General features: G+C 40.7%; 1 protein-coding gene and 1 non-coding gene across 2 annotated transcripts; both read right to left on the bottom strand.

Annotated features, from left to right (window-relative positions):
* Positions 1–17: 17 nt before the first annotated feature.
* ANKDD1B (ankyrin repeat and death domain containing 1B) lies at positions 18–27,725 on the bottom strand. The gene is made up of 15 exons (XM_035553606.1): positions 26,971–27,725; positions 22,936–23,039; positions 20,808–20,906; positions 18,874–18,972; positions 18,677–18,781; positions 16,921–17,019; positions 15,198–15,296; positions 13,744–13,842; positions 12,708–12,806; positions 11,544–11,642; positions 7,881–7,979; positions 6,197–6,292; positions 2,499–2,697; positions 1,650–1,781; positions 18–1,309 (listed from the first exon to the last, which is right to left on the bottom strand). Exons 1-15 carry the CDS (start codon positions 27,092–27,094, stop codon positions 1,251–1,253), a joined length of 1,611 nt encoding a protein of 536 aa, XP_035409499.1. The 5' UTR covers positions 27,095–27,725; the 3' UTR covers positions 18–1,250.
* TRNAN-GUU (transfer RNA asparagine (anticodon GUU)) lies at positions 10,429–10,502 on the bottom strand. The gene has a single exon. It is a non-coding gene; the product is annotated as a tRNA-Asn (tRNA).
* Positions 27,726–27,799: the final 74 nt, after the last annotated feature.

Consider the following 27,799-nt stretch of genomic DNA (forward strand, 5'->3'; position numbering starts at 1 on the left):
GTACTTGACATACGTATTTGAGTTATATCCTACAGTGGCATACTGAAATGAAGAATAACAGGGAAATGACCTTCACAACCAGGATGTGGTTTGGGCTGTGTGAGGTAACTAGAGTCCATCAAAATGTTAAGCATTTTCATTTCTCAAGAACGTTACAGAATGTTGCAAAAGTTGGTACATACTTGTCAGGACCTAAGAATTTGTAATTTAACTTAAATCCCTAATTCCAAAACAGTTCCAAACTGTGGATTTACCAGCCTGCATCTCTTGTAATGCTCTGGAGCCTTGTCAAAGCAGGTTGCATGTGAGAGGGTGTTTAGGCATAAGGCTAAGATACAGATTATCTATCAGCTTTTTCATACAAACAGTAAAGTTCAGTACAAAATAATGCTAGCTGTGGTAGACAAGGCAATGTTTCAATACTTCCATGATATGCTAAAACTGCTGTTTTGTTACAGATGGGAATATGAAGTATTTTTACAATTTATATATTTTTTCAGATGTGAAATATATTCAGCAATCAGAAAACCTTTAAACATTAAGCAAGTCACTACCAGATACTAAGAAATGAACAAGAAATAGATGATCACTGTGTTAAGTATTAAAATATCAAATACTCTATTTTGAGTATGTAAACAAGGTTATGCCATGACAGGAAGTTCTGCTACCAGCTGCAGGTGGTTTTAGGAGATGATATTTTTGTTTATTTTTACTATGTAAATGCTGAAGAAGAAACATGTCATAATCCTAGCACTAGTTAAACATGAGGAAAGCTCTCTCCAGGTGGGAAAACTATTATCCTAGTAAAACTTTATAAAAGCCTGAATCCCAAATGAAGCCAGGTGCCAACCTATTTCTGGAAGTGTTGATTTATACACGTGATTTTCACTTATTAAATTTATTTCAGCAAGAAAACATCTCATTTACATTTTATGTCAAATACAAAATAGCTTAATTGTGCAGATCCAATATGGAATTATTATATCAGTGTTAAACCAGGTGTAGAAATTGTAGGGAGTTGGTTCATGCTTAACAGTATAGCTGTAAATTATCAGCCAGCCATTCACTTTAAATCATTATATAGCAAAGTATGTGAGAAAGAACTAACCAATATTGCAGTAGGGCAATTTCTAGCTTGGAAAAAATCATACAGCTTCAAAATACATCACAGTTTCCAGAAAATTGTTTGTATGTAAAAGTCCCTTTCCTTCTGGCATGTAATTCCATTATACAATGTTCTGTCAATGAACTCATGAAATTTCACATTTTCTGGAGTCCATGTCAGTGCTACTTTGAGCTCGGATCTTTTCTGTAAAAACAAGAGAAAATGCTTGCTTGGCAGGCTCTGCTTTTTGCAAGGTCAGCACTCATCTAACTGAAGGATAACCAACCACATTTTAACTGTGTTTGTAAGACAAAGGAGGGAAGCAAAGTGCATATTTTCTGCTTCCTTCAGAAATCGTCTCACTTAAACTCCCTTCCTCGTCCAACCTCAGCCCCTTCCAAGGGGCAGGTTCACAGAGAGGAAAACAGTGTCCTTCATCTCTGCCATGGTCACATTTTCCCCAGCACAGGCAGGGACCTCAGCACCTCGCGGTGGTCTCACAGAAGACACGGTAATACTCTCTCTATACCACACAACAACTCACCAGCTAAATGTTGAAATCCTGCTGCCACCAAATCTTCATATATATGCTTGACAGGATTCGGGTGAGCCAGCAAAATACCGTGTAACCAGATGAGCAACATTCTGTGTCCATGTTCTTTATAACTTTTTTTGCCTACACAATACAAAAGCATTTGTCTGTCATATGCTGAAAACAGCGTTACTTTGTGCTTTTGCACTTCTAGAGTTACAAGAGGTTTTTAAAACCAATTCATTTGCTCTCACTTCCTTTCTCACCTACAAGCAAAACTAATACTGAGAAATAAAGGTTAAAAATAAATAAAAACAAATTTTATCCTAAGGCTAAAAAAAAATGAATCCAATGCTATTACATCGTAAAATTAATTTTTAACTTTCAGTTTTGTGTAACTTGTGGAAATATACCCTAGAGTAAATGAGCGCAAGTGTGCTGTAGAAGTATCAATTTCCTGGCACTGAGATACCTGAAAACAGAAATTGCAGCTTCAGGGCAGTTAGGAAGCTAGAGTGCAAACAAGGTCTTCCTGGCTCATGCAGCTCTCCAGGCGCTCACTTGCAGTAGTGCCATGTGTCCTGCAAGACCCTTCCATGCTGCTCCACTCCTAGTTTTGCTTTACAAAGAGAAAGGTTTCTTCAGGCCCAAAGGGAGAGCAGGACTGGGCTGTGCTCCTACAGCGCTGCTTCCCCAGAGCCAGTGGCAAGTGTTGTATCCATCCACTGCTCGCTTTCATACACCAAATAAAAACAGCACGGCCAGCGTGTATCTGTCATACCCACAGAGATTAAAGAGCAGCTCTGTGCCTGAACGTGGTTTATTTAACTTGCATCTATCCATCCAATTAGTTACTGTTACCTGTCCATTGTTCCTCAATAGCTCTAATCTGTTCATCTGTGAACTTCCAGAACAGGGCCAGTTTTTTCCATTCTTGGGGTTTTAACTGATTGTATGCCAGGTTCCAAAGGGAGGAACGAATTTGCTTGGTCTGTATACTGTGATCTTGTTTGAAGGACAAACCAAAGTCCGACCAATCATCACCATGACCTAGATGTGCCTAAAAAAACAAAGCACGTGACTAACATTGTGGTAAAGGTGGGAACATTTTTCACTCAGGATGCAGTGAACACTGTGTGTGTACAGCCATACGTGACTACTGGCAGGTGATATGCTCAGTGCAGGTAAAGAAACCGTATTTGTATAGAAGTAGAGCTCTTTGGAAGATATCTTAGCATGGATGATGGTTTTACAGTTTTAAGACTGGGAATGACAGAAACAAGGACCTCCTATGTTTGTTGATATGTGTTATTAAGAGCAAAATAAAGCTGCCTCTGGCACTTGATATGCAACAGCAATTAACAGCCGGTAGAAGTTGAGCCCTTCAGCTGTCTGCTTTACAGGCCACATTTTGAACATGGCTGGGGTTCAGCCATGGTTCTTACTCATTCCTCATGCTGTGTACCACCAGCATGGCACTTGCTCAGGGTGCTCCTGCCTTTGCCCTGTCAGCTCAGCTCAGCTGCAGTGGGTGCCAGCAGTCACCTGGCGGCAGCTGTGCGAGAGCCTGGGTTTAGCCCACAGACCCCCAGCCAGCAAGGTGTCTGAGCACCAATATGCACGCACACATTGAATCTGGATCTAGTTTTACTGCTTGCACAAGCAAAACCAGATACCTACCAAAACCAAAAATCCAGCTAAACAACAAGCATTTTACCCTCCAGACTGAAAATGATGTCGCTACATATTCATTGATTACCCGAAACAGGATTGATGGTGTTGCTTTTTTTTTTTTTTTTTCCAGGCATCTCTGCAAGAGCCATGCCCAGCAGTGATTTCAGCCCCAGCTGAGTGACACCCAGGGAAAGGCCTGGTTCCTCGTGTGGGTAACTTCAGACTACTTTGATACTGGCCATGCTAGGCCTGCTTCAGATCAGTCTCCAAAGTGAAAAACCTAATCTTTTTCAGGATAGCAAAGCAAATAGCGTTATTAGGGTCATTTCCTAACCTTCTGAGAGCCTTGCAAAAAAAAAAAAAAAAAAATAGCAACACTTAGTTCAGTAGCTAATCATCATCATGTATGCTTGAATCCATTTTTCTTGATGCAGTCACTATCTCATGATACGTTCCTGACACGTGCAGAGTGAGGTTTATGACAGACCGCATGACAGCTTCAGGCTCTCTCCAGTACCATCTTTCTTTTGTGAGGTTTAAAAACAAACGAATAGAAAACCATCACCACCACAACAAGCACACACACAGAGCAACAAAACAAACAAAAATAAAACTGCATTTTTCTCCTCCCTTTGCAGCACCACAGCTTCTCTTTGCTGTTAATCATGTGTCTAGGCAGCAGCAGTGTGGGACTGTAAGAGCAGCCTTCAAATCTGGTCAAAAACATCCTGGGAAGGGTTGGGTTGTAGCCATAAATAGGAAAAAAAAAAAAGGGGAAAAAAAAAAAAAAGAAGAAAAAAAAAGGACAAACAAGAGAGAACAAGACAGCCTTTCACACACATTTGAGTCATGTGCACTTCCTCACAGCAACATGACATTTCCTTTTGTAACTAGAGTGTTGTCACAGCAGATAAGTCAGCTCGATATAATAAAAAGACAGTTGCTATAATAATGGTTTAAAACAGTGTGGTTTCGTACATGGCAACAGCAGCAGAGCAACTTTATATTCCCTAGCTGTAACATCTGAGCCCTGCCCTTAGCTTCAGGTAAGGGGACCAAGCACATAGGTTTCTGTTTCCCAGTGTCTGTTGAGCTCTTGCAGGCAAACCAGCTGCTTTAACAACTTACCTTCTCCTCAGGCAGTTCAGTAAACAATGCCAAAAGGTTAGGAGCATTATGTGCTCACTGCTATCAGACTTGTCATATCTTCTCTGGCAACAAGTGACCTCACTTATAAATTCCCCTTTAAGCCCCTTAAACAATAATGTAACTAAAAACTCTGGACTGACAAGTCAAACATGTGCAACGCATGGAGTTCACAGATGTGGTTTTCGTCATAATAATTGATCTATATCTGTGATTTAACAGCACAATTCCCTGTGACTAAGCATCACCAGTTTGGACACACAGGGCTGGAAGGGGTCTTAAAAGGCCAGCTAATTCATGTGCTCAGGCAGGATCAGGCATGCTCATACCACCCCGAGAGGCTCCTGCCTAGCCTGGTAAAGCAAACACTGGCAAGCAGGAAGCAGGAATGAGAATCAAGTTACAGACTTGTGAGGCAGCTTAGCAATGAGAGCGAAAGAGCAGTGAAACTCAGAGCTGCACCCCAAGACTTGACTGAATTACTTCTGCCAGCCCTGCCGGCTCTGGTGCTCACAGAACTACTTGCTTTGCATAAATAAATAGTGTCAGCATCTTCCTTCCTCCAGTTCTTCCACAGTGGATGTTAAAATAGACATCTCTTACTGCCTGCAAACGGTATTTGAGATAGCTTGGGGATTTTAAATAGTATTATATCAAAACACAACAAATTTAATCAGTTCTTGGTAAGTTCACATAAACCTGTGGGTCCAAATAAAAACAGAGCAACCCACCACAAGACTAAACTATTTATGGAGCATTAACATGCCCTAAAATTAACTTTCATCAATTAACTTTCATCTTCCTTTGAAATACCTCCCCTTCATCAAGTGTAGAGGTGTAGCACGTGTTTTGTAGCTCATTGCTATGACTGTAATTAATGGAATAAATTAACTTTCTGCATATTCTGGATGGCATCAATTAAGACCCTGTGACACAATGAGTCCTGAATTTTCAAAACCCATTTGGGATGAGTCTGACTTTGAGGGCAGGTTTCTAAAGGGGTCCTCACCAGAAGCCCGCCTCCAAATGCTCCTTTGATTGTAAAGGAGCTAAATTCAGCTCATCTTCTTCGGACACTTACCTGCTACGGGGCACAGGCCCATTCACAGCCAACAGGGGATAGTCAATGCAAGCCAAAATAGTTACTGGCTTCGTCTGACTCTCAGCCCCTTAGGGAAGGCCATCACCAAGCAGCCTGCATTTAAATAATCATGCCAAATTGGGAAAGAAGTTTAGAAATTGAGACAACCTGAGGTCATTCTAAGCCGTGTCGTCACTTCACAGCCCTGTCTGGCTCTTTCCCTGCCTCCTTTCTTGTGGTTAGTAATTAACGCAGGCCAGACAGAAGAGGGAGCTCCCACCGCAGCACTGAGCTTTTCACAGCAAAGTAAAATCAGACACCTGCTCTCCTCCGTTTTTCAGCCAGGGATTTTGCCGTGCCGAAGGACACCGACCTGATGCCGGTGACACAGTTTGCATTTGGGTCAGAATTTCTCTCTCCAGCCCTTTGCAATGCATGTGGAGCTCGGTGCAGAAAAATGAAAAAAAATCTGCCTGCAGCTTTACTGCTGGACGGGGATAAAACCTCGACAGGGTAAAGGCTTTCCTGTTCCCAGTCCTTGATTTATCAAGGCCAGTCTTATAGCCTGCCAAAAGGAAACCAGGCAAAAGGCACGTTAAGATCAGAATCAGCTTTTTCCTTACAATTCCCCTCAGCATAACAAAAAGATGTCTCTTACCTGTTCTGTGGCATAATACCTTTCTGCTTTAATGATCATATCTACAATTAGGGCATAATTGCTCCTTGATGCCACAGCTAGTGCAGTTTTTCCATTCTGGAAGCAGAGAGAGTGAATCGGGACATGATCTCTTATATTTGAGGACAGCACAGAAGAAAAACATGAGCTTTGTTTACAGAACCCCATCCTTTATTTTTAGTTTTTCTTCTTCAACAAAGCGTATCTACTATAATTTTATGGCTTCAGTGTGGCTGCAATTAAGGCTCTCCTATGCTTTGCATGAGCTGCATCCCCTGCTTTGGAAATCTGCTACATTAAGAGCAAACCCACATCTTGTCTTGGGCAATAAGAGAATCTGGGTTGCAGAAGGAAAAGAGAGCGTGGGAATGACTTTGTCACAACAGCTGAAGGCAATGTCTCATGGACAGTGCAGACAACCAAAGGAATAAAAAGCCATTGTTTTAATTCCAGCCCAGATGACTGTTCAGTCCATCTGAGCCTACCTCAGTGACCAGCACTTTGGTGTAGAGGCATCTCAGCAGCTTTTCAGGGTTCTCTCTGTAATCATCCATTTTCAGTGGGCTTGCACTGAGTGGAGATGCCTCAGGAATGAATATTCAGGGTATGCTCCACAAATCAAGTGTTAGGCATTCCAGAAAGTTAGACCTAAAAGAAGCTAACCCCTTTATTGGAAGGCTCAGTAATAAAATAAAGTATATTAAAAAAAAAATAAATACATTATAAGTTGTTTCAACCCTCCAGCTATTATAAAATTCCCTGATGGATACCTTTTGAGTTTTAGCTCATGGTTCTGCTCAAGATCACTCTAATTCACCCACTTTTAGGAAAGCATGACACTGGAAGCCATGAATTTTTGTTTCATAAAATCCTTCTAGCACAGGCATAACTAGTAAGCGCAGAGACCAGGGACTGCAAGAGCTCCAACCCTGCAAAGCTGCCCTGCGCTCCCTGGGAGGTGGGGCTGGAGGCAGGGGTGCCTCCAGCCTCCTGTGCCACTGTCATCCTGTATGCATGTGTAGCATGGCAGTTGGGCACACAGGGAGCACTCTCCTGGCTTTCTGTCACTTCCAACCACAATCACACCTGCAGCAGGCAGGAAGGAAGAGCTCCCAAGAGAGTATTCCAGCTTGCAGCTTGCACAGGTGTGTGTGCTCTGTGGGCTGAGGACTCTGGCTGTCAGGGCACAGAGGCCAGGGGAACACCGTGTAGTCCAAGCAGGCTCCCCTTTTTCCTGTCTGATGTTCTGTCACATGGATCGGAACATCTCTGGTGTCTCCATACCAACTCATTGCAAAGGTGGGGCCCCAAACTTCACATCAGGTTACCAAAAAGTGACACTAGTTTCATAAAGCTTTACTCTTATCAGGACAGCTTTGTACATGGAAATTATTTTTTTAAAGGATTAAATGGATGGATTATGCTCATGGTGTGTTTCATCACATCGGAGCTCAAAAAGAGCTCTTGGCCAAAGCCATTCCAGACCTCTACAAGCCGCAGGTAAGGCAGCGTTAAAAGCAGACTTCCTTTGAAACAGCTAACTTTTGGCTGCACTCGTTTTATGAAGGATGACTGGAAACATGTGTTTCCTGTATCTTTGGGAAGAAGGTTATAAAGCAAAACATAAAGCTACATAATCTCTGCATATGTGAGGAGTGTCATCTACCTTATCCATGGTCTTGAGGTCACAGCCTGCCTTCAGCAGCATTTCCACCAGCTCCACATTGCCAAGATCAGCCGCCAGATGCAGAGGAGTTTCCTGCCTCTGAAATTAATAACAGAAAATAAATACAATAAACCGAAGTCCCCATAGGGGAAAAAAAAATGCATACAATCTGAATCTACAGAAGACTCAAAACAAGAGATGGCCCTGGCTAGAAAATACTGAAGAGAACGAAAACATTTAACTTTCCAATGATCTAACTACCGGCTTTGTTTCAGGCAAACAAGAAAGCATCTGGGATCTCTGCAGGAAAAACAGACAAGAGCTCCAGCTGGGTCAGGACAAAGCTGCGGTTATGCACCTCTAACAGATTGTAATGTGAGGACTTCTTGCTCTACCCTCTTAAAACAAGGTGCTTTGGATAGAGTGATTCATGCAAGTGCCAACTGCCATGCTATCCTCTCAAGTAATCTTTCTGTGCTGAAATTCATGCAAAAACAACTGGACAACCTTGATTTTCAACAGCACATTGTGCCACAGTCCATGACAGGGTTTCTTAGCCAGCCCTGCCACAATATGATGATATGGAGTGTGCAGTGAACCTTAAACCACAATAAAATAAAATGAAACAAAACAAAACAAAACAAACTTTGCAAAAGACCAAACTATTGACATAAAGTACAGCTGAAGGAACATTCTGTTTCAAGTCTAATCTTCTGGCCTGAAATTAGGGTTGTGTGGTCTTTATACAGCTTCATTTACCCAAATAAAACCCATTTATTTACCCTTCTACAGAATGTCAGTAAGAAACTAGCAGCAAGTGCCCTGGAGAGTTTAGCAGTCTAGTAATAAAAATGCATTTCCTATTCACTAAGAAGTGTTTGCTTCTTACTCTTTTTTTTTTTATTATTATTTGCACTTACAGGAAAGTATTCCTGATGTCTATGGGTGTAATGCAGCAGCAAATATGATATGTTGTCTTTTGTGGGAACCTTGTGTAGCTGGACCTGTCCCTTAGCACATTTCACATGATACAGCACCCTTTTTAAATTGAAGGTTTTGTGACTGCCCTAGTTTCAGCTGGGATAGAGTTAACTTTCTTCCTAGTAGCTGGTACAGCGCTGTTTAAGGTGAGAGTAATGCTGCTAACATGCTGATGTTTCAGTTATTGCTGAGCAGTGCTTACATCAAGTCAAGGCCTTCTCAGCTCCTCATGCTGCCCTGCCAGTGAGGAGGCTGGGGGTGCACAAGGAGCTGGGAGAAAGAAGAAGCTGGTTGGAGAAGCCTTTTCACCTTTAGAGAAGTATTAAATCCCACCTTAACTTCAGTGTGGTAGAGCCAAGCACCATGACCTTACACGCCAAGAGAGCCAGCCACAAGGGTTCCACATAAAGTCTCACAGAAGCTCTTTTGGGAATACACGTGACCTCCTAAATTAATCTTCAGCAGTTAAATGCACCATGAGTTGGGACAAATTACAGATTCCTTGGAGGATATTTCTGGCTAGTATGGCAGGAAGCATCCCTGTCTTTCAGGTGGGAGACGGGCTATGCCTCACGTGGGCCTCAGCAGCCCTGGTGGGACAGTCACTCTCTGTCTCTTCCAAGGCCTTTGAGCAGCAGCCCAACAGGAACATGCCAGGCCTCAGCACAGCATCAGAAGTCCCTGTGTTTCACTGGGGCAGGCAGGGCTCCCCTCCTTCAAACAGGCATAGGGTCAGTGGGATTATGTGCCCATTCAGGCATGAAACCCCAAGCTATGGGTGACAAGAATGGCCTGGGGCACCTGCCCAGCTCCTCCAAGCAGCCTGCCACCCACTGATCTACCGCCTGGGGACATGTTCCATGTGGCATTCCCAATGAGTTGTGTAACCTTACAAACAATAATCAGAATCACAACACACACACACACACCAGTGCAAACAGTCTGATTATGCAAAGATAATCAAGGAACCAAGAGGCCTTATAACAGGGGTGGAAAGACTTATTTTCCTGGAGGACAGGACAGGTAGGTGCCATTCTTTTCTCTCTCCACAAAACATCTCTCAGAAGAGAAAAGGGGAAAAGATGTAATTGCTGATTTTCTTCATGAGATGGTTCTCAGAGCATGGGGATAGCAGCTGTGAAGGGCCCATATACCACATTAAGCTCAAGGCCAGTGCCTTTGTCATAGCTCCCCCAGGCAAAGCAGAGTAGTAAACAACACACAAAGAACAAAAACTGAAAACAAGTTGACAAGGGATCAAGCACAGAAACATGTGAGGGTGTGTGTAAATTGGCAGCCACAGTAAATACATTGGCATCAGCCAGTGGGTTAGCAGAGAGGAAGGCATCCAGAATCTGAGGGGATTCATGGTTGGTGGCAGTCTACAGAGTCATGGACAACAACCTCCAGATGCAGTGCAGAAGTGTCCCACAATCCATGAGAGTGGGCAGACATGCAAATATGGAGAACTTCTCTCCCTCCACGGTGGGGGCCACTAGGCTGTGGATCAGCCAAGTAGCCAAATGCCATGCACCCATGTCCCCGCCTGCAGGAAAATGGGCACTCACGTCCCTGGGTGGACTTGAACCACCAGCCTTTCGGTTAACAGCCGAACGCGCTGACCAATTGCACCACAGAGACCTGTGACATCCCTCCTGAGGGTGATGCTGTGGGGAGGGGAGGACACGCAGAATCACAGATATTGTCTCAGTCACCTTGGGTCATCCACCTGGCTGTGTCCCCTCCCTCCTCCTGGGCATCCCAGCCTCCTCGCTGCAGGGCAGAGTGAGGAGCAGAGAAAGCCCTGATGCTGTGCAAGCACTGCTCAGTGACAGCTAAAACACTGCTGGGTTATCAACGTTGTTTTGGCCACAAATCCAAAACGTGCTGCTGTGAAGACCTTTAACTCCATCCCAGCCAGACCCAGCATACTGAGAGAGCAACATACATCCAAAGAGCAGAGTAATGCTCCATCTGCCATTAGGGAGCTCTGATTGTTCTTTCAGTGCACTAATCTTCATAGGATTTCATGGTTTCTTAATGAGAAAGGCTGGAGGGAACCTCACAAATCTAGAATGACATAGCTAGATCTGTCTAGAACTGCCATTAACTAACAGATCCTGAGTTGACCAAGCTTGTGTGCACTGTACTAGTTTTCAGTTGGATAACTTGAGGTTATGAGAGTCCGAAAGCCTGCCAGAGGTCTCTCTGTGTATACCTTAGGAAAAGTGCACTTGTCAGAGTTATTGTAAGGGGAGAAAAGAGATCTGCCAGACCACTGACAGTGTGCACTGTGCTTACCTCTACAATCAGGTTTGAGACATTGCTGTCATGTTTTATGCATGAGTCATACCACTTGAACAATAAATTAATCCAAATATTTTCCGAGTATACAACATTTTGCTATCTGTATTTGCAAAAATGCTACTAGCACAGCATGTACCAGTGACTAATACAAATGCACACACACAGAAATATAAAGGGGAAACTGCCTCTTCCTTTCTGGTTTTGTTTTTTGTTGTTGTTTTGTTTTGGGGGTTGTTTTTTTTTTTTTTTTTTTTTTTTTTGTACCTTGAGCTCATGAGGAGGAAAAAAAATGCGGGGGGGGGGGGGGGGGGGAGCAAAATCCACATAATCTCCTCTTTAGCAGTGAAGTTATTATTAATTCCCAGTTTTCCTTACATGATTTAAGAAGTTTATATCATGATTAGCATCCAAGAGTGTTTTTACTACCGGCAGATGATTATTGATGACTGCTAAATGGAGTGGAGAATTCTTCTGCTGTGGAGGGAAAGCAACAAGCTTAGATGATTAGGTGCATTTATTAGAAGTCCATTCAAGCAAGGAAGAGTTTCCTGCTAAAACCCACCCTTGCCAACGGGACGCAGGGCGTGCTCCTGCAGAGCCACAGGGCTGCAGACAAGGCACCCTGGGGCGCACAGCAGTGCCAGAGGCCCCTCTACGAGCATTCCTCTGCTGCTCCTGCCACAGCTGCAGCAGCTGGTGAGCAAACACCACAGAGGAAGCTGCAGCTGCTGAGAGCATCGTGCACAGCAGCGTGCTGCCGCGTACAATTGCAGCAAGGCATTGTACACATCCATACTGCGCTGCGCTGCTGGCCTTGGCTGAGAGCGAGGAGTTTGGTGCAATGTTTGTGTTCCCTCCGAAAACTGGGTTTGCCCTTGTTTGAACAGGCTGGAGATAGAATAATTCTGAGTTGAGCATGCAACTGTCAAAATCTACTTTCCAGGAATAAACTCCTGTAGCATACTGCTACTGTAGATATCCTTCATAATAACCTGGCTTGCTGTAGTAATTATAAAAAGCAAGTTATAGCTAGAAAGAAATTAAGTTTTTATATGAGTTATTATTCATGAAAATAACTGGGGCACAGGTCCAACACCAGTCACTATTCAACCAGCAGATTGGCAAGATCACTTTGCTTGTTGTACCTGTGACTCATCAGTTTCTGTTAAATACAGCTAAAAAATAATTCCATACCAGTGCCAGACACCAGCTCATTAATCTTTATAAACCACAACCATTTCTTTGGGGCTACAGAAAAACAAATAAAGCTCGTACACAGTGCTGCACTGGAAACATTTCCAAAACCTCAGTTACAGTTTTACGAGTTGCTTCAGCTACAGAAAGCCAATGAGAACAACCAGTGCAAAAACAGACTGATCGTTAAAATAAATCATCTCAGTCACATTACACAACAGGCAAAATACAGTAAAAATAATAAAGGAACTACTCGGCCATATTCAGTATGTGAATTCTCAAGGAAGTCCATAAAGACAGGGCACGATGAGGAACAGCAGGAAAGTTGTATTGATACACACTCACCTCAGGTTTAGGGACCAGATCAATATTCTTATCAATAAGAAAAGTAACCAAAGATAGATGTCCATTCTGAACTGCAATTTGTAATGCACCGCTGTTGTTCTGAAAGAAATGTTATTGACAAGAAATGTTGTTTGTTGTTGGGAAAAATAAATAAACAGTACTGAAGACAGCTACCAATACAGAATAACCTTTTATTTATATTAGTGTTATTATCCTCCTGTCCACACCTGCAAAAAAGGCCTCCCTTTGATAAAATGATGTAAATGTACAAAGTAGGCCACCAGTTACAGCCACATGTTTTTGTAAACACTGGAGGACCTTCCTATCGTTACCACAATGCAACAAATATGCTGAAAACATCAGTACCCTATGGTCCTTTTCAATCTTTATTGGCAAAGAGCTAATTCAGCATTGTCAGCTTCGTTGGGGGCATGGACTACAACAATCCCAATGTATCTCCCAGTCTGTTAGTTCAGTTTGACTTTTAACAAGCCATTACAGTCAAATAACACATTAAGAAAAAAATCAATAGAAAACGTTCTCTTAATAATTCTGCTAAAACAAACAAGCTCTCACTCTGCTGGAATCACGGGCATTGCTGCAAATTCTTGCAACAGGCATGCCAGGGCCATTTAACATATCTGAGCCGCACTGGAGTTCAGGAACCAGATGTGGGGAACAGATTTGTCATCAGTTCAGGCGTATAAGCTGCCGAAAATGAGGCTTTTCAATTACCCTACATGGTTACATTTCCTAACCATATGTTTTACTATCCAATAGACAGTAAATAAAAAAGGCCAACAACATTATTCTGTCAAATATATCTATGCTAAATTTTTTCCACAATTAACATTCTTTGCATTCCCAATTTTATATACAAATATATATATATATGTATATATATATACACACACCATTTTATAAAAATAAGCAGAGCAAATACACCGTGAGTACACACAGAAGAGAGACGACAAAGCCATTCCCACAGCCCAGGATGTGCCAGGAGCAGTGTGCTGAAGGGATTTTGTGTACATACGTGAGTTAAAATGTTGATGTCACTCCCTGCTTCCAGTAACAGCTCAGCACATTTTTCATGACCGCCTTCAACAGACAAGTAAAATGGCGTTTCTCCATTCTAGACAAAAAAAAAAAAAAAAAAAAAAAAAAAAAAAAAAAGCCTGTTCCAATTTAATCCATGTAGTTATAAAGATTATAAAGTTATGACACTACACAGGTTATCTTTATCAGACTCATCCACCTCAATAAAAAAGGGGAGATGGTCCCAAGAGAGCATAACCTGAATGCTCCCAAGTCAACACTTCAATAAAATGGCAACTCACCAGCAATTAAGTGATGGGTGACAATTATGTTGATATACATAAAGCAAAGTGTAAAATACAGATAACTGTTTCACCTGCCTTGGTTGTTCTCCTTTCAGAGAATATTACAATCAACAGGAACAGAAACAAAGATTCTGGGAATCAATAGCTGCCCTTCAACATCAGCCAGCATCACTACCGTGCTAGCACACACTATAGGCACTGGTCTCTGTCAGTCTAGTGCCATGGCTTTCTAACTGATTCCCATCTCACATTCTACCTACGAGGAGCACTTTTAATAAAAATAATTCTGCTGCATATTTATTTCAAACCTCCTCACAAGCCAAAAATCTCCATGTCTCCACAGCAGGTCTCTAAAATAAGCTACTTCTGTGTAAATGACCTGCACAAGGATCTAATCCCTGTTTCTGGACTAAAATGGACAAAGGTTTACAGAAAATCTCTCCAGTGCTTCAACATTCACAGAAACATTTATATCTCCTGATCTTTCCTTGCTTGAACTTCTACCACCATCATTTCAGTAAAAATTAATTTATTGTAATATATAGCTCATGGTGAGATAAGAGAGACCTGATTATCCACAGAAAGTAACATCTCCAGCTGGACAGATAGGTGACACCACTAGCCATGGAATAGCAGGGACACAAGCAGCACAAGCTTTATGTGCAGAAATAACATATTTAACTAGTCACATATTGGAAAAAAGGAGGGCTTCACATTTCAAAAGAATTCCTGTGCCTCAACTTTGGACAGCTGGGAAAAAAAAAAAAAAAGAACAGACTACCTGGAAAAGAGAGAACCCCTCTGCCCATACGCTTTTTGCTGAAAAAGGAAGAGGAGAGCCTTAGCAAGGAGTGGATATACCTTACTCCTTTCTTCTGCTGGACCATTTCCTTCTATAAATAAATAGGGGATGCAAAATGGAGAGGAGGTCATTGCATGAGGAACAGAGGACAGAGCAAGAGACATTGAAGAAGCTAGTGGAGCTGAATTTATTGGAGGAGGGACAATGAAACAGGACACGAACACGCTAGGAAAGCAGCAGAACTAACGAAGTCTATTCAGTGGAAAAAAATTCTTTTAAAGTGTAATTTGTGATTGTTTTTTTTAAATCTCTAACTTTACTTCCTTCAGTAATTTGTGTCCTCACCTGATTGAGGTCATTTATTTCCTCCCACTGTTTGAGCAGAATTTCTACGACTTCACTGTGTCCATTTTTGGCTGCTAGATGCAAGGCGGTGTTTCCCTCCTTGAAATTAGAATGTCAAAGAAGACATTTTAGAACACAGAATAAACCCAAAACGTTAAGGACAACATGCACTTAAACCAAGCCATTTGTCCTTCTGTCTCTCTCTTATGTACAAGGCGGCGGTAGCAAACCTACAGCATGTTTCAAGAGCCAGGCCTATTTGAAAAGAGCATTTTCCCATGCACATAGTTGTGACCTTGCTGGTCTGGATGGTTGCTTATGCTCTGAAAACTGCAGTGCATTACTAGCAAATAAATAAATAAATAAATAAAACCTTAACTTTTAAAGAATGAATCAGAAGAAAACTTTGGGCACTCTTTCCTACTTCAATGGGGACTATGCCAAGTCCCCAGAATGATTGACTTAAAGATTAACAGGCAAAACCTAAGAAAGTGTATATAATGCTGTCATGGCTTTGATGTCAATGTAGCAATCTTCAATCCTTTTCACCATGAGCATGATTCTTCATTAGCTAAGTGAGAAAAATATGGCATACCAGTAAGCAAATAGACGTGAAGGGCAATCTAAATGATTATCAGGAATTGCAGAAGCTTCTGAGCTAAAAGACAGCACTAGCATAAAAACAAGTGTAAAACTGGCTAGAAACAAACTGAAGATGGAAATTAGGAGAAGGATCCTGACCTTCCAAGAAAGGAGATTCCAGAACAGCTTTTCAATCACATTGTTAGTGGGGAAAAAATCCAAATCTCTTTTACAAAAAAGTATGTTTGTTAAGGCATGGGTACAGCTGCTTTTAGTGACCCAAGAGTGGAGTTTCAGTCCTGTCTTGTTACCTTCTCACTCTGTAGGATCACAGCGATTGCCTCCCATCACTGCTGCTCTACACATTCAGCCTGCTAGCTGTCTGGGACAAGGCTATCTTTTAACCTTTGCTAGTAGACTGCTTAGCACAGCAGAGATCTGGGTTGAAATGCAGCATTTAATATATTACCAGAAGAACAAAATGACAGCATGACTTTCTGAATGCTTGTTTACATGGCTCTATGAACACGATTTCTGACCTTTTCACCATTTTTTATATATTTGTCCTTGCAATGCCTCAGAGGCAGAGAAACACCAAATCCACTAATAGTGATGTAAGGAATAAAGAAATTTAAAGGTGGAGTTTGAAAGTTAGTAAGACACCTTGAAATGTAGAGTCAAAAGCAAGCTCAATCAGATTCAGGCATTTATGCACTCCTGAAAAATCCCCACATGTTTATTTGCCTTCTGAAGTACTTAAATACCTCTGAAAAGTTAGTCACACAGGACTCAGCGGTGGCACACAGACACAGCTGAGTGAAGAAAATGCAAAACCTGATGTCCCAGTACAGAGGCTGGCACCTTCACCTCCAGACTTTCCCTTTTCTTCCAACGGGCAGCATATGCCAGTCTTGCTTTACATGAATAATTAATGCATACAGAAAAGGCTTCTGGCAACAGGACCAGAAGTTCCACTGTCTTCCCTTAATTACTGAAAAATCATCATCCTTTTGTCATTGATGGTCCAATATATATCACTGCCAGCACAACGGCACCTGCACAGCTTATTCACATTGCTTGGTTGTGCAGTAACTACACTGGAACGAAGTAATCTCTCCTAAGCACAAAAAGAAAGCCTTACCTGATCTTTTTCAGATGTGAACAGCTTTAGAGCAATCAAGTTATTTATCATGTCAACATGGCCTTTTTCAGATGCCAGAAGAAATGGCTTTCTACCTTTCTAGAAAATAATCATGGAAAGAAACAGAATTATTGAAAGCTTCCAGCTACCAGATATATGACATATATATGTGCATGTTATTCTCATAAACATTTATATATAATAATGACCAAGTTCATCAGCAGAAAAGTATGTATGTATGAGAAAAGCAAGAATTTTTAAAAAGCAGAATTTTGTAGTGCAGAAAAATCCCACCAAATTATACATCTTGTGTGTCCTGAAGAAAATATTTGAAAACTGATTGGAAATGGTAACAAATGAGGTATAAAGATTGCTCAAAATATTTAATTCTTAACTATTCATGGTATTAAACTATTCATCAAAAGGACTGTTTTGTTAAATGTCTGAAGATGCTCAGAAGCAGGCATTTATAATTTATTTTCATGGCTTAACACACTTGATCTGAATTCTGCAAGCACAGACCACAACAGCTGCATCTCAGAAACTTCATCCAGGAGATCTGAATTTAATGCTGTACACTGTTTTTTGTTGTTGTTGTTTGTAGGTAGTTAAAACTAAAAAAAAAAAAAAAAAAAAAGCCTTATCCAACTATTTACAACTCAATAGTGGAAAGTTATCCTGGCACAATAATACCACTGGTCAGATGATGAGACCATCTAACCAGTTGTCAAAGGCTACCTGATAGTGGCCTGTATTAAAAATCTAATAAAAAAATGCAAGAAACTATAACATAATTTTGATATAGCCTCAATATAGAGAAGACTCCTTGAAGGCCTAAACCATAGAGGTTTGTTTTGTTAAATAAGCTTTTCTCAATGTCAGCCTTGTCACGTGTAGACAGAATTCAGTTGATACAAATAAAGGCTCAAAAAGAGCATGGGGAAGAGTTGCTCTTTTGGTGACAGATCCTATGAGAATACTTTTTCCTCCTGTAAAGATACAATACCCTACCTAGCTAAGCAAGCCTTCAAAGCGAGATCCCAACAGAGTGGGAAGGAAAAATACAGGCATAGCAAAGCACGATGAAGACAAGGCCCTGGCACTGTTGAAGTGTTGAAGCAGCCCTGTAGGAAGGCTGCATGTGGTTTATACTCCACTGGTGGAAGAAGCTTGCATTGTCAGCAATGGACAAAACCGACCCACAAGTACTGAACCCATCTGGTTCCTGGTACCTCTGCCAGGTATTATACAAAGGGCAGCCACATCTATGGGCAGGGTGCACAGGGAGATACCAGAGGAAATATGAGAGGATGCACAGGCGGAGACATGAGAGGATGCATGGGAGGAGATGCAGGGGGACACACACCCCAAGAGGGTGGGTGCTCATGGAGGAACCCTGGACCAGAGCAGAGAAAAAAAGAAATAAGATCAGCAAAAAGAAAACCACCATGGACAGACCCCAACCCCCTCTGCCACCCATCACCTCACCAATGGGCCTGCGCAAAGGGGAGCAAGGGAGGAGAGGCCTCTAGAGCTCACCTCAGGCAGGCAAGCGGGGAGGAAAGTCTTTTCTCCACGTGCCTGTCAGGCAGTTTGTCACACTTGTTTCTCAATACCCAAATCAGTAATTAAATGTTTATGCAAGTCGTAATAAATTTAATTTTGTTGGAACTCCCAAGCCAAGATTGTTTTGCCCACAACAGATGCCTCACAACATTAAAGGAATAAACAGGAAAAAAAAAAAAACATATTGTACCCCATCAGGCTTGTTCAAGTCAGTCAGATGAAGATCTTGGAGAAAATAATCAACTATTTTAACACTGTTGTTCTGGGCTGCAAAGTGTAGTGCATTCATTCCTTCCTGAAAAACCACAAGCAACTCTGTAAGAACAGGTTTGATTTTTTCCCAACACTAACATGTTTACAGTTGATAAAAACTTGTCATCAACACACCTCATTCTTAGCCTTTTGATCAACGCCTGCTTTAACTAATTTTCGCATTACATCCAGATTTCCAGTCCAAGCTGCAAGATGAATCACTGTCAGGCCATGCTTTAAATAAAATGAAAAAGTCAGAAATTACCACCAAAATACATCCTGCCAAATTTATTCAATCTTTTTGATTAATTCAGTGTACAAGCGGGGTCTGCTCCACAGGCACTAGAACATCAGCATGTGAGTGGGGTTCATCTCACTTAAATTACACTAGAGGCTTAGGCTCCCCCTCTCCCTGACTGAAGGCCCGGCATCTTCAGACAAGGATTTATCCTGTTCTAGGATGGAGGGGTGAAACACTACCTCAAAATGTCTCTCTCTACCCCAAAATTTTCTCTTCAGAAACTGTGTGACTCCTGAGGGAGTCAGTTCTGGGCACAGTGAATTACATTTTGGGTTATAACGTGAAACAACTGTATTTTCATGAGTCACCATGGTTTTCCAGTTAGCTCTCTTCTTAAAGGTTTCTTTTCTTCTCTCAAAATTCTCTTAAGAGTTTTTCTTCTTTGCAGTATGCTCATTCTATTTCTTATCAACTACAATATCAATCTGACTGCCAAAAAGTACATGAATCACCATCAACTATAACATCTATTGTCATAATAATTAAACTCTGTGTGCTAAATATAATGGAGTATTTCCAATAATGTTTGAATAAAAATGATTAACAACAACTAGGAATTTAAAAGAGCCAATAATTAAAAGGCAATCCTTAATTAGAATAAGATTCTAAGTGTTTAACAGAACCCCAGCACTGGGAGGAAGGTTTATGTTCCAAAGCCGGCTTCAATGCACCCTACCCAGCTATTAAAAAAATATATATATAATAATAATGCTCTGAATCACCTTAATGCCTGAGCGAATCTGAAAAATAATTTGCCATGAAGAAATGAGCAGTGCCTTCCTTCTGTGTGGGACACTCACTGGCGAGGCGGTGCAGGACAATGCTCCCGAGCAAATGGAACAGGGATAAACAGTGGGTGGCTTTCCTACACTGCAAGTGAACACCGAGGCCAGAAGCTGCCAGCTACTGGCACGGACAGATCTCTCTCGTCTGATTTTCATTCCAACAGAAAATAACAATGACGAAACTTTCTCCCTCCCACTGGTTCCTCCAGCATGGAATTTGTCTTTTTTGTTTGTTTGTTTGTTTGTTTTTTAATAAATAAATACTGCAGCATATGGTGGATAAGAAGTGGTGTGTGTGTGTGTGTGTGTGTGTGTGTATGTAAATGATTAATCCTTTTTCATTACTCAGGATGAAATATATGTGTAACTCATATTATATAAGAACTAAACAAATAGCTTCTCTGGAAACAAATTACAGTTCACTGGAAAACTCCTAGCTTGAATAACCTGTTTATTAATAACAGCATACATTTGGTCATGGCATCTGAATAAAACCCTGTGCTGCGAATCGCCATCTGGCCCAGCCAAATTAGCCATACGCTGCTCAGCTCTGAAAGTCTTGGAGGCTGCAGAGTAGCCGACAGTTTTGCATTATGCTGCTCACAGCAGAAAGGGGGAAGGGAACACAAGCAGTCGCTTTCTGATCTCCCAGTTATCTCTGGGTGTAATTTTCACTTATAGTGATTACTTTCATATACAAGTAGCCAATGATTAATATGTAGCTACCACAGAGACCGGGTGTTTGTGCAACAACCCTTGTTCTTACACATGCATTCGATATTGCCAGTGGTCTGGGCAATGTTTTTTACAGCAATGATGTGTTTTGTTTTTTTTCATTCAAATGTATGCAGTCTTGAAAAACAGAAGTATTTACAGCAACGACCTAACTTTGCAAAATGCAGGCCATAAAAGAAATATTTCCCTTTATGTTTCCCCTAAGGTGTTGCTACACTCTGTGAATCCAGACATGTAGAACAGCTCACCTGATCTGCCATATCGAGTCTAGCTTTGTGATGGAGAAGAAAATCCACTGCAGATGTATGGCTTCTTGCAACAGCAAAATGCAATGCTGTGCGCTTCAGCTGAAATAAGAAAAGTTTTGGTTGTCAGATACACAAAACAGCTCTTTTCCTAATGCAAATGTCAGGATTTCCGAATTTTCTGATTATTAATCAAATTCTCTGTTTAATATATACATACATTTGCATATTTCCCCTGTAACTTGTTTTTTGTCTGTATTTCTGTTCCCTTGGAGAGAATCTAGGCATTGATCATAAAGATTTTGTGCAGAACCCAAACAGTTTAGTTACAGAGTTGTTGTATGTACCAAAACAATCCCTTCGCTGAAACGCACTGTCAAAGTGGGATTAAGTAATCATACACTGCCTAGAGGAGACGCATGCATTGCCAGAAGCACCCATGTGTACTATTTTATTATATAGTTGGATTTGAAACCGTTGAGGACTAGATTTACACAATTATATTTGCTTTTCACATCCTCCTCACATTTTACTGTATCTCTGCAACACATGATAAGGTTCCTCTCTCAATATTGAGTCACCTTCCCAGACTGAGCCATTATCTATGCAAATGAAAGCTTCCACCTTGTGAACAGTGAGTAATTTTAAACAGATGAAACAGCTCAAGGCTTACCAGAAACATTTAATTAATTTTTCATTAAGGTAACTGATGGTGTGAATCTAAAAGAGACTGGTTAAAATGAAGTAAACCTTGGTGGAAACAGTTTCAGTTATAATTAAAGTGACCATAATTAGATTTAACATAATTCACTGAGAATTTTCATATATGACATAAGCGTTTAACTTTAAAAGTCAGTTTGTATTTGTTCTGTTGTGCTTCTATGCAGATAAGCTGACGGATTCATTTATAACTCTAAATGTACAGCTATATGAATTAAAAACATAAACAGGTGGGATTTATGCCAGGAAAAAATGCTTGCATAGAAATAGTTTTATCAGCAAAACTTAGCTTTTGGCAGCCTTGCTTATTTGGCTTGGAAATACAGTGCTCGGAAAAATCAACATAAATGCAAGAGCTGTTCTGCCAGTATAAGCCAAGTCCCTGCTAGGAGCATCAGTCAATGCAAAATATCCAAGCAGATACACTAGCAAATATCATATTATAGACCTGATTTAAGGATGAGAGAGTAAAGACTCAGACTGTTGGACTGGAAATATATTTAATTTCCCAAATTCTGGAAAACAGTAAGGAAGCAAGAATATTTTGATTGACTGGGCTCCGTGGTCACCTGCTATGTATTTATAGAGGTATGCAATTAATTGGTACATGGTCACTGTTCAAGATAAGTCTACTCAAAATAAATCTTTGTCTCCATCTCTTTTTCACGAACAAAACAAGGAATGCAGCTTGATTTTCTTCTTGATTCCCCAGTGGGGAAAAATGCACGTAAGCATAGGAAGCAGTGTTTTTGCTTCTACGAGTAAAGTAATGTTAGGATGTTCATGAGCAAGGGATTTATACATAGCCACTGAGAGCAAACTGTTCTCCTCAACTCCCACATAAAATACTGAGATCTCTGTGTTGTTGTCCAACTACCTCTGATGCACAGCACTCCAGTTACTGTGAAATGTGTGTCCTCAGACTTTGCAGTTGATATCAGCTAAGAAATGCATTCTTGTCTATTTATGGCAAATCTGAAACCTGATCTCAATGCGATGCCAGAAGCTGTGGTAGAACGCTTCTGTGGTTCCATGCATACTGAACAGTAACACTTCACACCAGCATTTGAAGTCTGTAATGTTAGCAGCACAATTTCATTCTCAAAGTGACTGTGAGGTTAAGTCCTCCCATTCTGAAAGATGGGGAAACCCAAGGAATTAATTACACAAGAAGGCAGTCAGTAACAGAGCAGGGGCCACAATTCAGAGGCCCTTAGGTCCTAATTTTATGCACAGCCTAGTGGCTAAATTCAAAAACCTGTGAGTTATGCTGCATGAAATCCTACAGTCCATACTGGACACATGAAACACTGCTTAGTCATCTTCAGGATGGGGACCCACTCAGCTCTAGCTAGCTGGGCTTCCACTATGCAACCCCCTGAGCTTTGCATTTTGGACACTTCATACTCACAGTATCTACAGCGTTTATATTAACACTCTTTTTAAACAGCTTTTCCATAGTTTCCAAATTGTTCATTTTAGCAGCACGTTGAAATTCTCTTTCATCTGGCAATACTGTATAAAGACATTAAAAAAAAAAAAAAAAGTATTACTAAAAAAGTAGCTTTAACAAACTTAAAGGACAGATACTGTTCTTACCTTCTTTTATTTGTCCTGGTTTCATACTTTATGTGAATCATTTGCTTTTCAACATGGAAGTGTTTCAGGATTACATTTTTTTCCTCTAGAGACATCTGGCTGATGTTTCTAGTCTCAATTTTTAAGTGCAAACAGAAGTAGGCTTTTCACAGCACAGACTACCATTATTTGCGCTGCTCACAGGAACAAGAGTTCATTTATGAAGCTTCTGCCATCTAAATGGGTCTCAAGGCATTTTATAAGCCTAACAATGAACAGTACAAACTCAAGCATTTATTTCCTATTCTTGGAAAAGCTGTTATTTTGCAACAGAGCACACCACCACAATACATTAAAATGTGTAGCAGTGACCATGCTTCAACTGTGTAGGAAAAGAGCAAAACAAAACAACAACAAAATAAAAAAAGACAAAACCAAACCAAACAAAACTAAAAAACTAAAACAAACAAACAAACAAAAAAAAAAAAGAGAAAGTCTGTGTGAATACTTGAACTCAAAATTTGGCCTGAATGGGGAATTTACTATTAAGTTGGGACCATCCTTTAATGTCTCAACCCAAAGATGAACATCTGTTCAGCCAATTGAAGTAGCTGTAGCATGCATATGGACAGCTGTACAACACCTCCACAAAACTCGACAAATATTTAGTGACCTTGGAAAATAAAATACCAGTGTCTGATCATGAATTTAGCCAACTTAGAGGTCAGACTGTTTCTCTATCAGCATGTGTCTGCCTTAACATTTAATTCAGTACTTGAGAGAAATTAGGGTATGAGTTTTAAGATATTCTTAATTCAGTAGCATATCACACTCAAAATGTTATTCACTTAGATATCTTCTTTCTGGAAATTTTGACCTAAAGGCTAAGAAGGCTGCTTGCCTAATGATATTGACAAGGAGGACAGTATTCTCTGTCGAACTAGAAACTGCAGCAATTATTTCATCCTTAGAGGCCTCTCATGCAAATCTGTCCCACTGTATTACGTCTAAGTTCATTAACAACTAATGAAAATACAGCTTGAGGCTGTATGGCTGCAGAGTATACTAAAGAAAATCAGTATGGCAGTCACTTAATTGCATCTTACGCATTATCTGTGGTTATAATCTCAGTGGAAATAACCACAGTTGAACTGTACAAAACAAACTAGAAACCAAACTGGACAGTTCCAAAATGGTTTCCTGCTCAAACAACAGAAGCATGCTCCCAAAAGTCTCTTGAAATCACAGAAGTGTTTTTCTTGTCTTATAAAAAGAGGGCAAAGACCAAAAAAATAAACAGTTGAAAATAAAAATGCAGGACTGGACTAAATAGTTAAATAATAATACTGCTACACACTACCGTGTTTGCTTTCAAGCATTAAAGGCAATAGCCAGCTTTCACACCAGAACAGTGGCATGTTATTATAATAGAGTGGTCGCACCCAGTCAGGGCAAAATCCCTTTGCACCAATATTCTGCCTATAGCAGTGGCTGGCAGAAGATCCTTTGAGAAGAGTGTATGAACTGGACAATGCTAAAGTGATGTTTCCCCAGAATACTTGTCTAGACTCATACAAACCAAACAAACAGTTATAACAGAGTTAATCCTATTTCCCTGATCTCTCTGTGTCTAAAACACATTATTTCCAAGTTTTCAAACAGACTGTGTGTCAAGGGATTTGCATTCAGCTGGCATCTTCGACAAGGAGTGTGGCTGGCAGCAAAATCAGCATTACAAACAGTGGTCTTTGCAGAATAAATGCCTAACTTGTAGTTTTCATCGCCTATACCCAGAATTAAGTATTTCCACTCCCTTGATTTCAAACATGGGTAACTAATGGTTGTAGGATATCTTGTTCAAAGCAAGTTTGTGGCAAATGTGGAAATAAAACTTTCTGCAACAAATAACTGCAATTAGTTACAGTTCTGCCACGTTCATTCCTATTGTCTGCTGATGAACATTTGCATATGTGTCTTATATGAAGATGCGAAGATAAATGTTGTTGCATCCCAGGGCGTTCAGGAACAATCCCAGCAGTTTACTTACTCTGCCTTCAAGAAACAAGAGAAAGCAGTGCTTTTATTTTATTTTGTTGTTTCTGCACAGCAAGGACAGTTTTGCTTTTAGCTCAGACAAAGAATTGATGACTGATTTTTCTCTCCTGTGTGGAAGTCATGAACTGGAAATATACTGTTAAAAATTAGACTTTTTTTCCCCCTTCTCAAGGTTTTATGTTTCTTAGCAGTCTCTCTCTCGTAATACTTCTTAAAGAATTAAGAACAGCAGCGATCTAGACACACCACTGTGCTCACTTTCTGTGCAATATTTTGCTGCTTTTGCAAAATGATTTTTTTTCATGCATGAAACTACAAGAGCATAGGGCTGTCAGACTGCAGATCTATGAAAGCTTTCTAGCTAAGCTGTGGTCTCCAGAATTTGGCACTCCTTGCATTATTACTAATCACTTGATTTTCAAGCAGAGGCAACAATCCACTAACCATTTGCAGCTGTCAGTCATTTTGAGTTGTTTTCCTTCACTTCTTCCTTGAGTTTGACTCAATGCCTTAGAGGTTTCATAAGAAGTTATATTTTATTTTCAGTTTTACTTTTGAGTTAAGTAAAAATATTAACAGCTGATTTCCTTTGCAGACAGTCCTATCTACAAAGAATACATACTAAGATTTAATACAGAGTGCTGAATAACCCAATCTTTCTTTTCTCTTGGGAAGGCAAGTAAACAGGCAGTTTACTTCAACTTTCAGTTGACCTGCTCCTCAACAGCAACTCAAGTTTTGAAATACCTTCAATTTCCTCATATTCAAGTCTTATTTCACAGTAGGTGGCTTTGATCCATCTTTGAGTAATAGAACAACCAAGGACTGCTTCCACTAACGTCAAAAAGTGAACTGTAGATTTCACTACTCACAGACAGGATCATAAGGAATTTATACAATAAATCTTTCCCTCTTTCCCTCTACTTTTATATTCCTCTTGTAGAATCCACAATATGAAATCTGCCATTATCTTCAAAAGAACAAGGGAAACAAACAGAAATTTGAATTGGCTGAAGAATTCTAAGGAAGGAAAACATAAAAATAACAAAAGTATTCAAGTTATTTTCACTCTATAGCTTCCAAAAAAAGAAAAATCACTTATTTGATGTTGTGGTTATTTATCGATGTTTTCATGTTTGTTATTGAAAACAAAATTACTAATGTAGATGTTTTATAGGGTCACATGAATCTTTTACCAAAATAATAATTTTTCAATTCAAAGAAGTCATGAGAAAACTTTGTACTGAATCCAACAGTGATATTTTATTCACTGCTTTTCTTTATCTACCCTACTTGCAAGCCTGGAAACAGGAAGCATGACCCAGAACAGGGTTCAGTGATTATCACATTGAAATCACAGGACGCAGTCACAGCAGAGTTTAATAATTACCATTCAGTTTCCACAAATAACCCATTTTCACCATTTGCAGCCCACACTGTTGTGGACTGTTCTTTAACAGACCAGCTTGCCAGATAAAATCTTGAGTTTACCATCAGTACACAGCACACCAAGTGCAACGAGACCAGAACTCCCTCCCATTGCTGTGTGCGTCCCCACACAATGTGGAGGCATTTGTTGGTTGTGAAACTTTATACGTGCTTAATCTCAAGCATGTGGCTAACCCCAGAGAGCGCTCTTGGACAACTTGAGTTAAAGCGGGGTGCCAGACAGATGGCAGGACATACTGTCTCTTGGAAGATGGATGCACCAAACCCCACTCTGGATCTCACATCTACAGGTCCTCACTTCCCAGCGCAATACTCTGGGTCACTGCATAGAAGCCAGACCTCCCGTCAGTCCCCACACACTCACAGCTGTTGTGGTTGGCTGCTGCATCTCCATGCATCACATCCTCCCTGGCACCAAACAGATGGCTCAGCCCCTTCATCATGGCTGGCAGCTCCTCTTCCTCCTCACCTGAGGGAAGGGGCCCCATGCCGGCTGCCGAGGGAGGTGCCTGGGGTGTGTTTTCCCTGCTGCAATGAAAAACCGGTTCCTGGGGCTCTGAGTTGACTCAAGCACACCCAGCCAGGCTGCAGGCAGCAGCACACCATCACCTGGCCACATCAGCCCAGCTTCCACCAGGTTTGGTCTTTTCAGAACGCCCTTTTGGGGGGAAGTTGCTCTCGGAGTTATTCTGTGTTAGCACAGGGTTCGCTGGATTACAGACACCCCTGCAAGCATGGCATGCTCTGGGGAGGCAAGAGACCGGGGTGCTTCTGGCAGGAATCTGAGCAGAAATATGCACGTTGTAGCAGAAACAGTTGTAATTAATCCAGTCACAAGACTTTCAGTTAATTTTCACATAGACAACATATTTGCTTGTCTTTGTCTAGGTCTAGCAAAATCAATCAATACATACAACACCAAAGGTTCAGTTTTAGTGAACTGACATAATGAGATCTATCTAATCAGAAAATTCTGTTTATCTTGAATTCCAGATCCATATTTTTCTTGGTTTGCTTAAACGGATTATTTCATGTAGGCAATCATTACCTGAAATAGGGCATAAAAATTGCTGACTTTTAATGTGAGTGACTAGGTTAAATTTTACTTTAAAATTAGTGTCTGTCATTGCTGACATTTTAAAATAAAATATCAGAAAAGTAGCCCAAAGAGCACAGAACTATCTTTCTTCTGC

This window comes from Cygnus atratus, chromosome Z, assembly GCF_013377495.2.
Source record: "Cygnus atratus isolate AKBS03 ecotype Queensland, Australia chromosome Z, CAtr_DNAZoo_HiC_assembly, whole genome shotgun sequence".
NCBI classification, from domain to species: domain Eukaryota; kingdom Metazoa; phylum Chordata; class Aves; order Anseriformes; family Anatidae; genus Cygnus; species Cygnus atratus.

Coding starts and splice junctions, on each gene's coding strand:
- ANKDD1B (XM_035553606.1), bottom strand. CDS start 27,094: ATGGGGCCCCTTCCCTCAGGTGAGGAGGAAGAGGAGCTGCCAGCCATG. Junction 18,782..18,873: donor ATCAAAAGGCTAAGAATGAG/GTGTGTTGATGA, acceptor GTGGTTTTTCAG/GAAGGAATGAATGCACTACA. Junction 6,293..7,880: donor ACCTCAAGACCATGGATAAG/GTAGATGACACT, acceptor CTCTGCTTCCAG/AATGGAAAAACTGCACTAGC.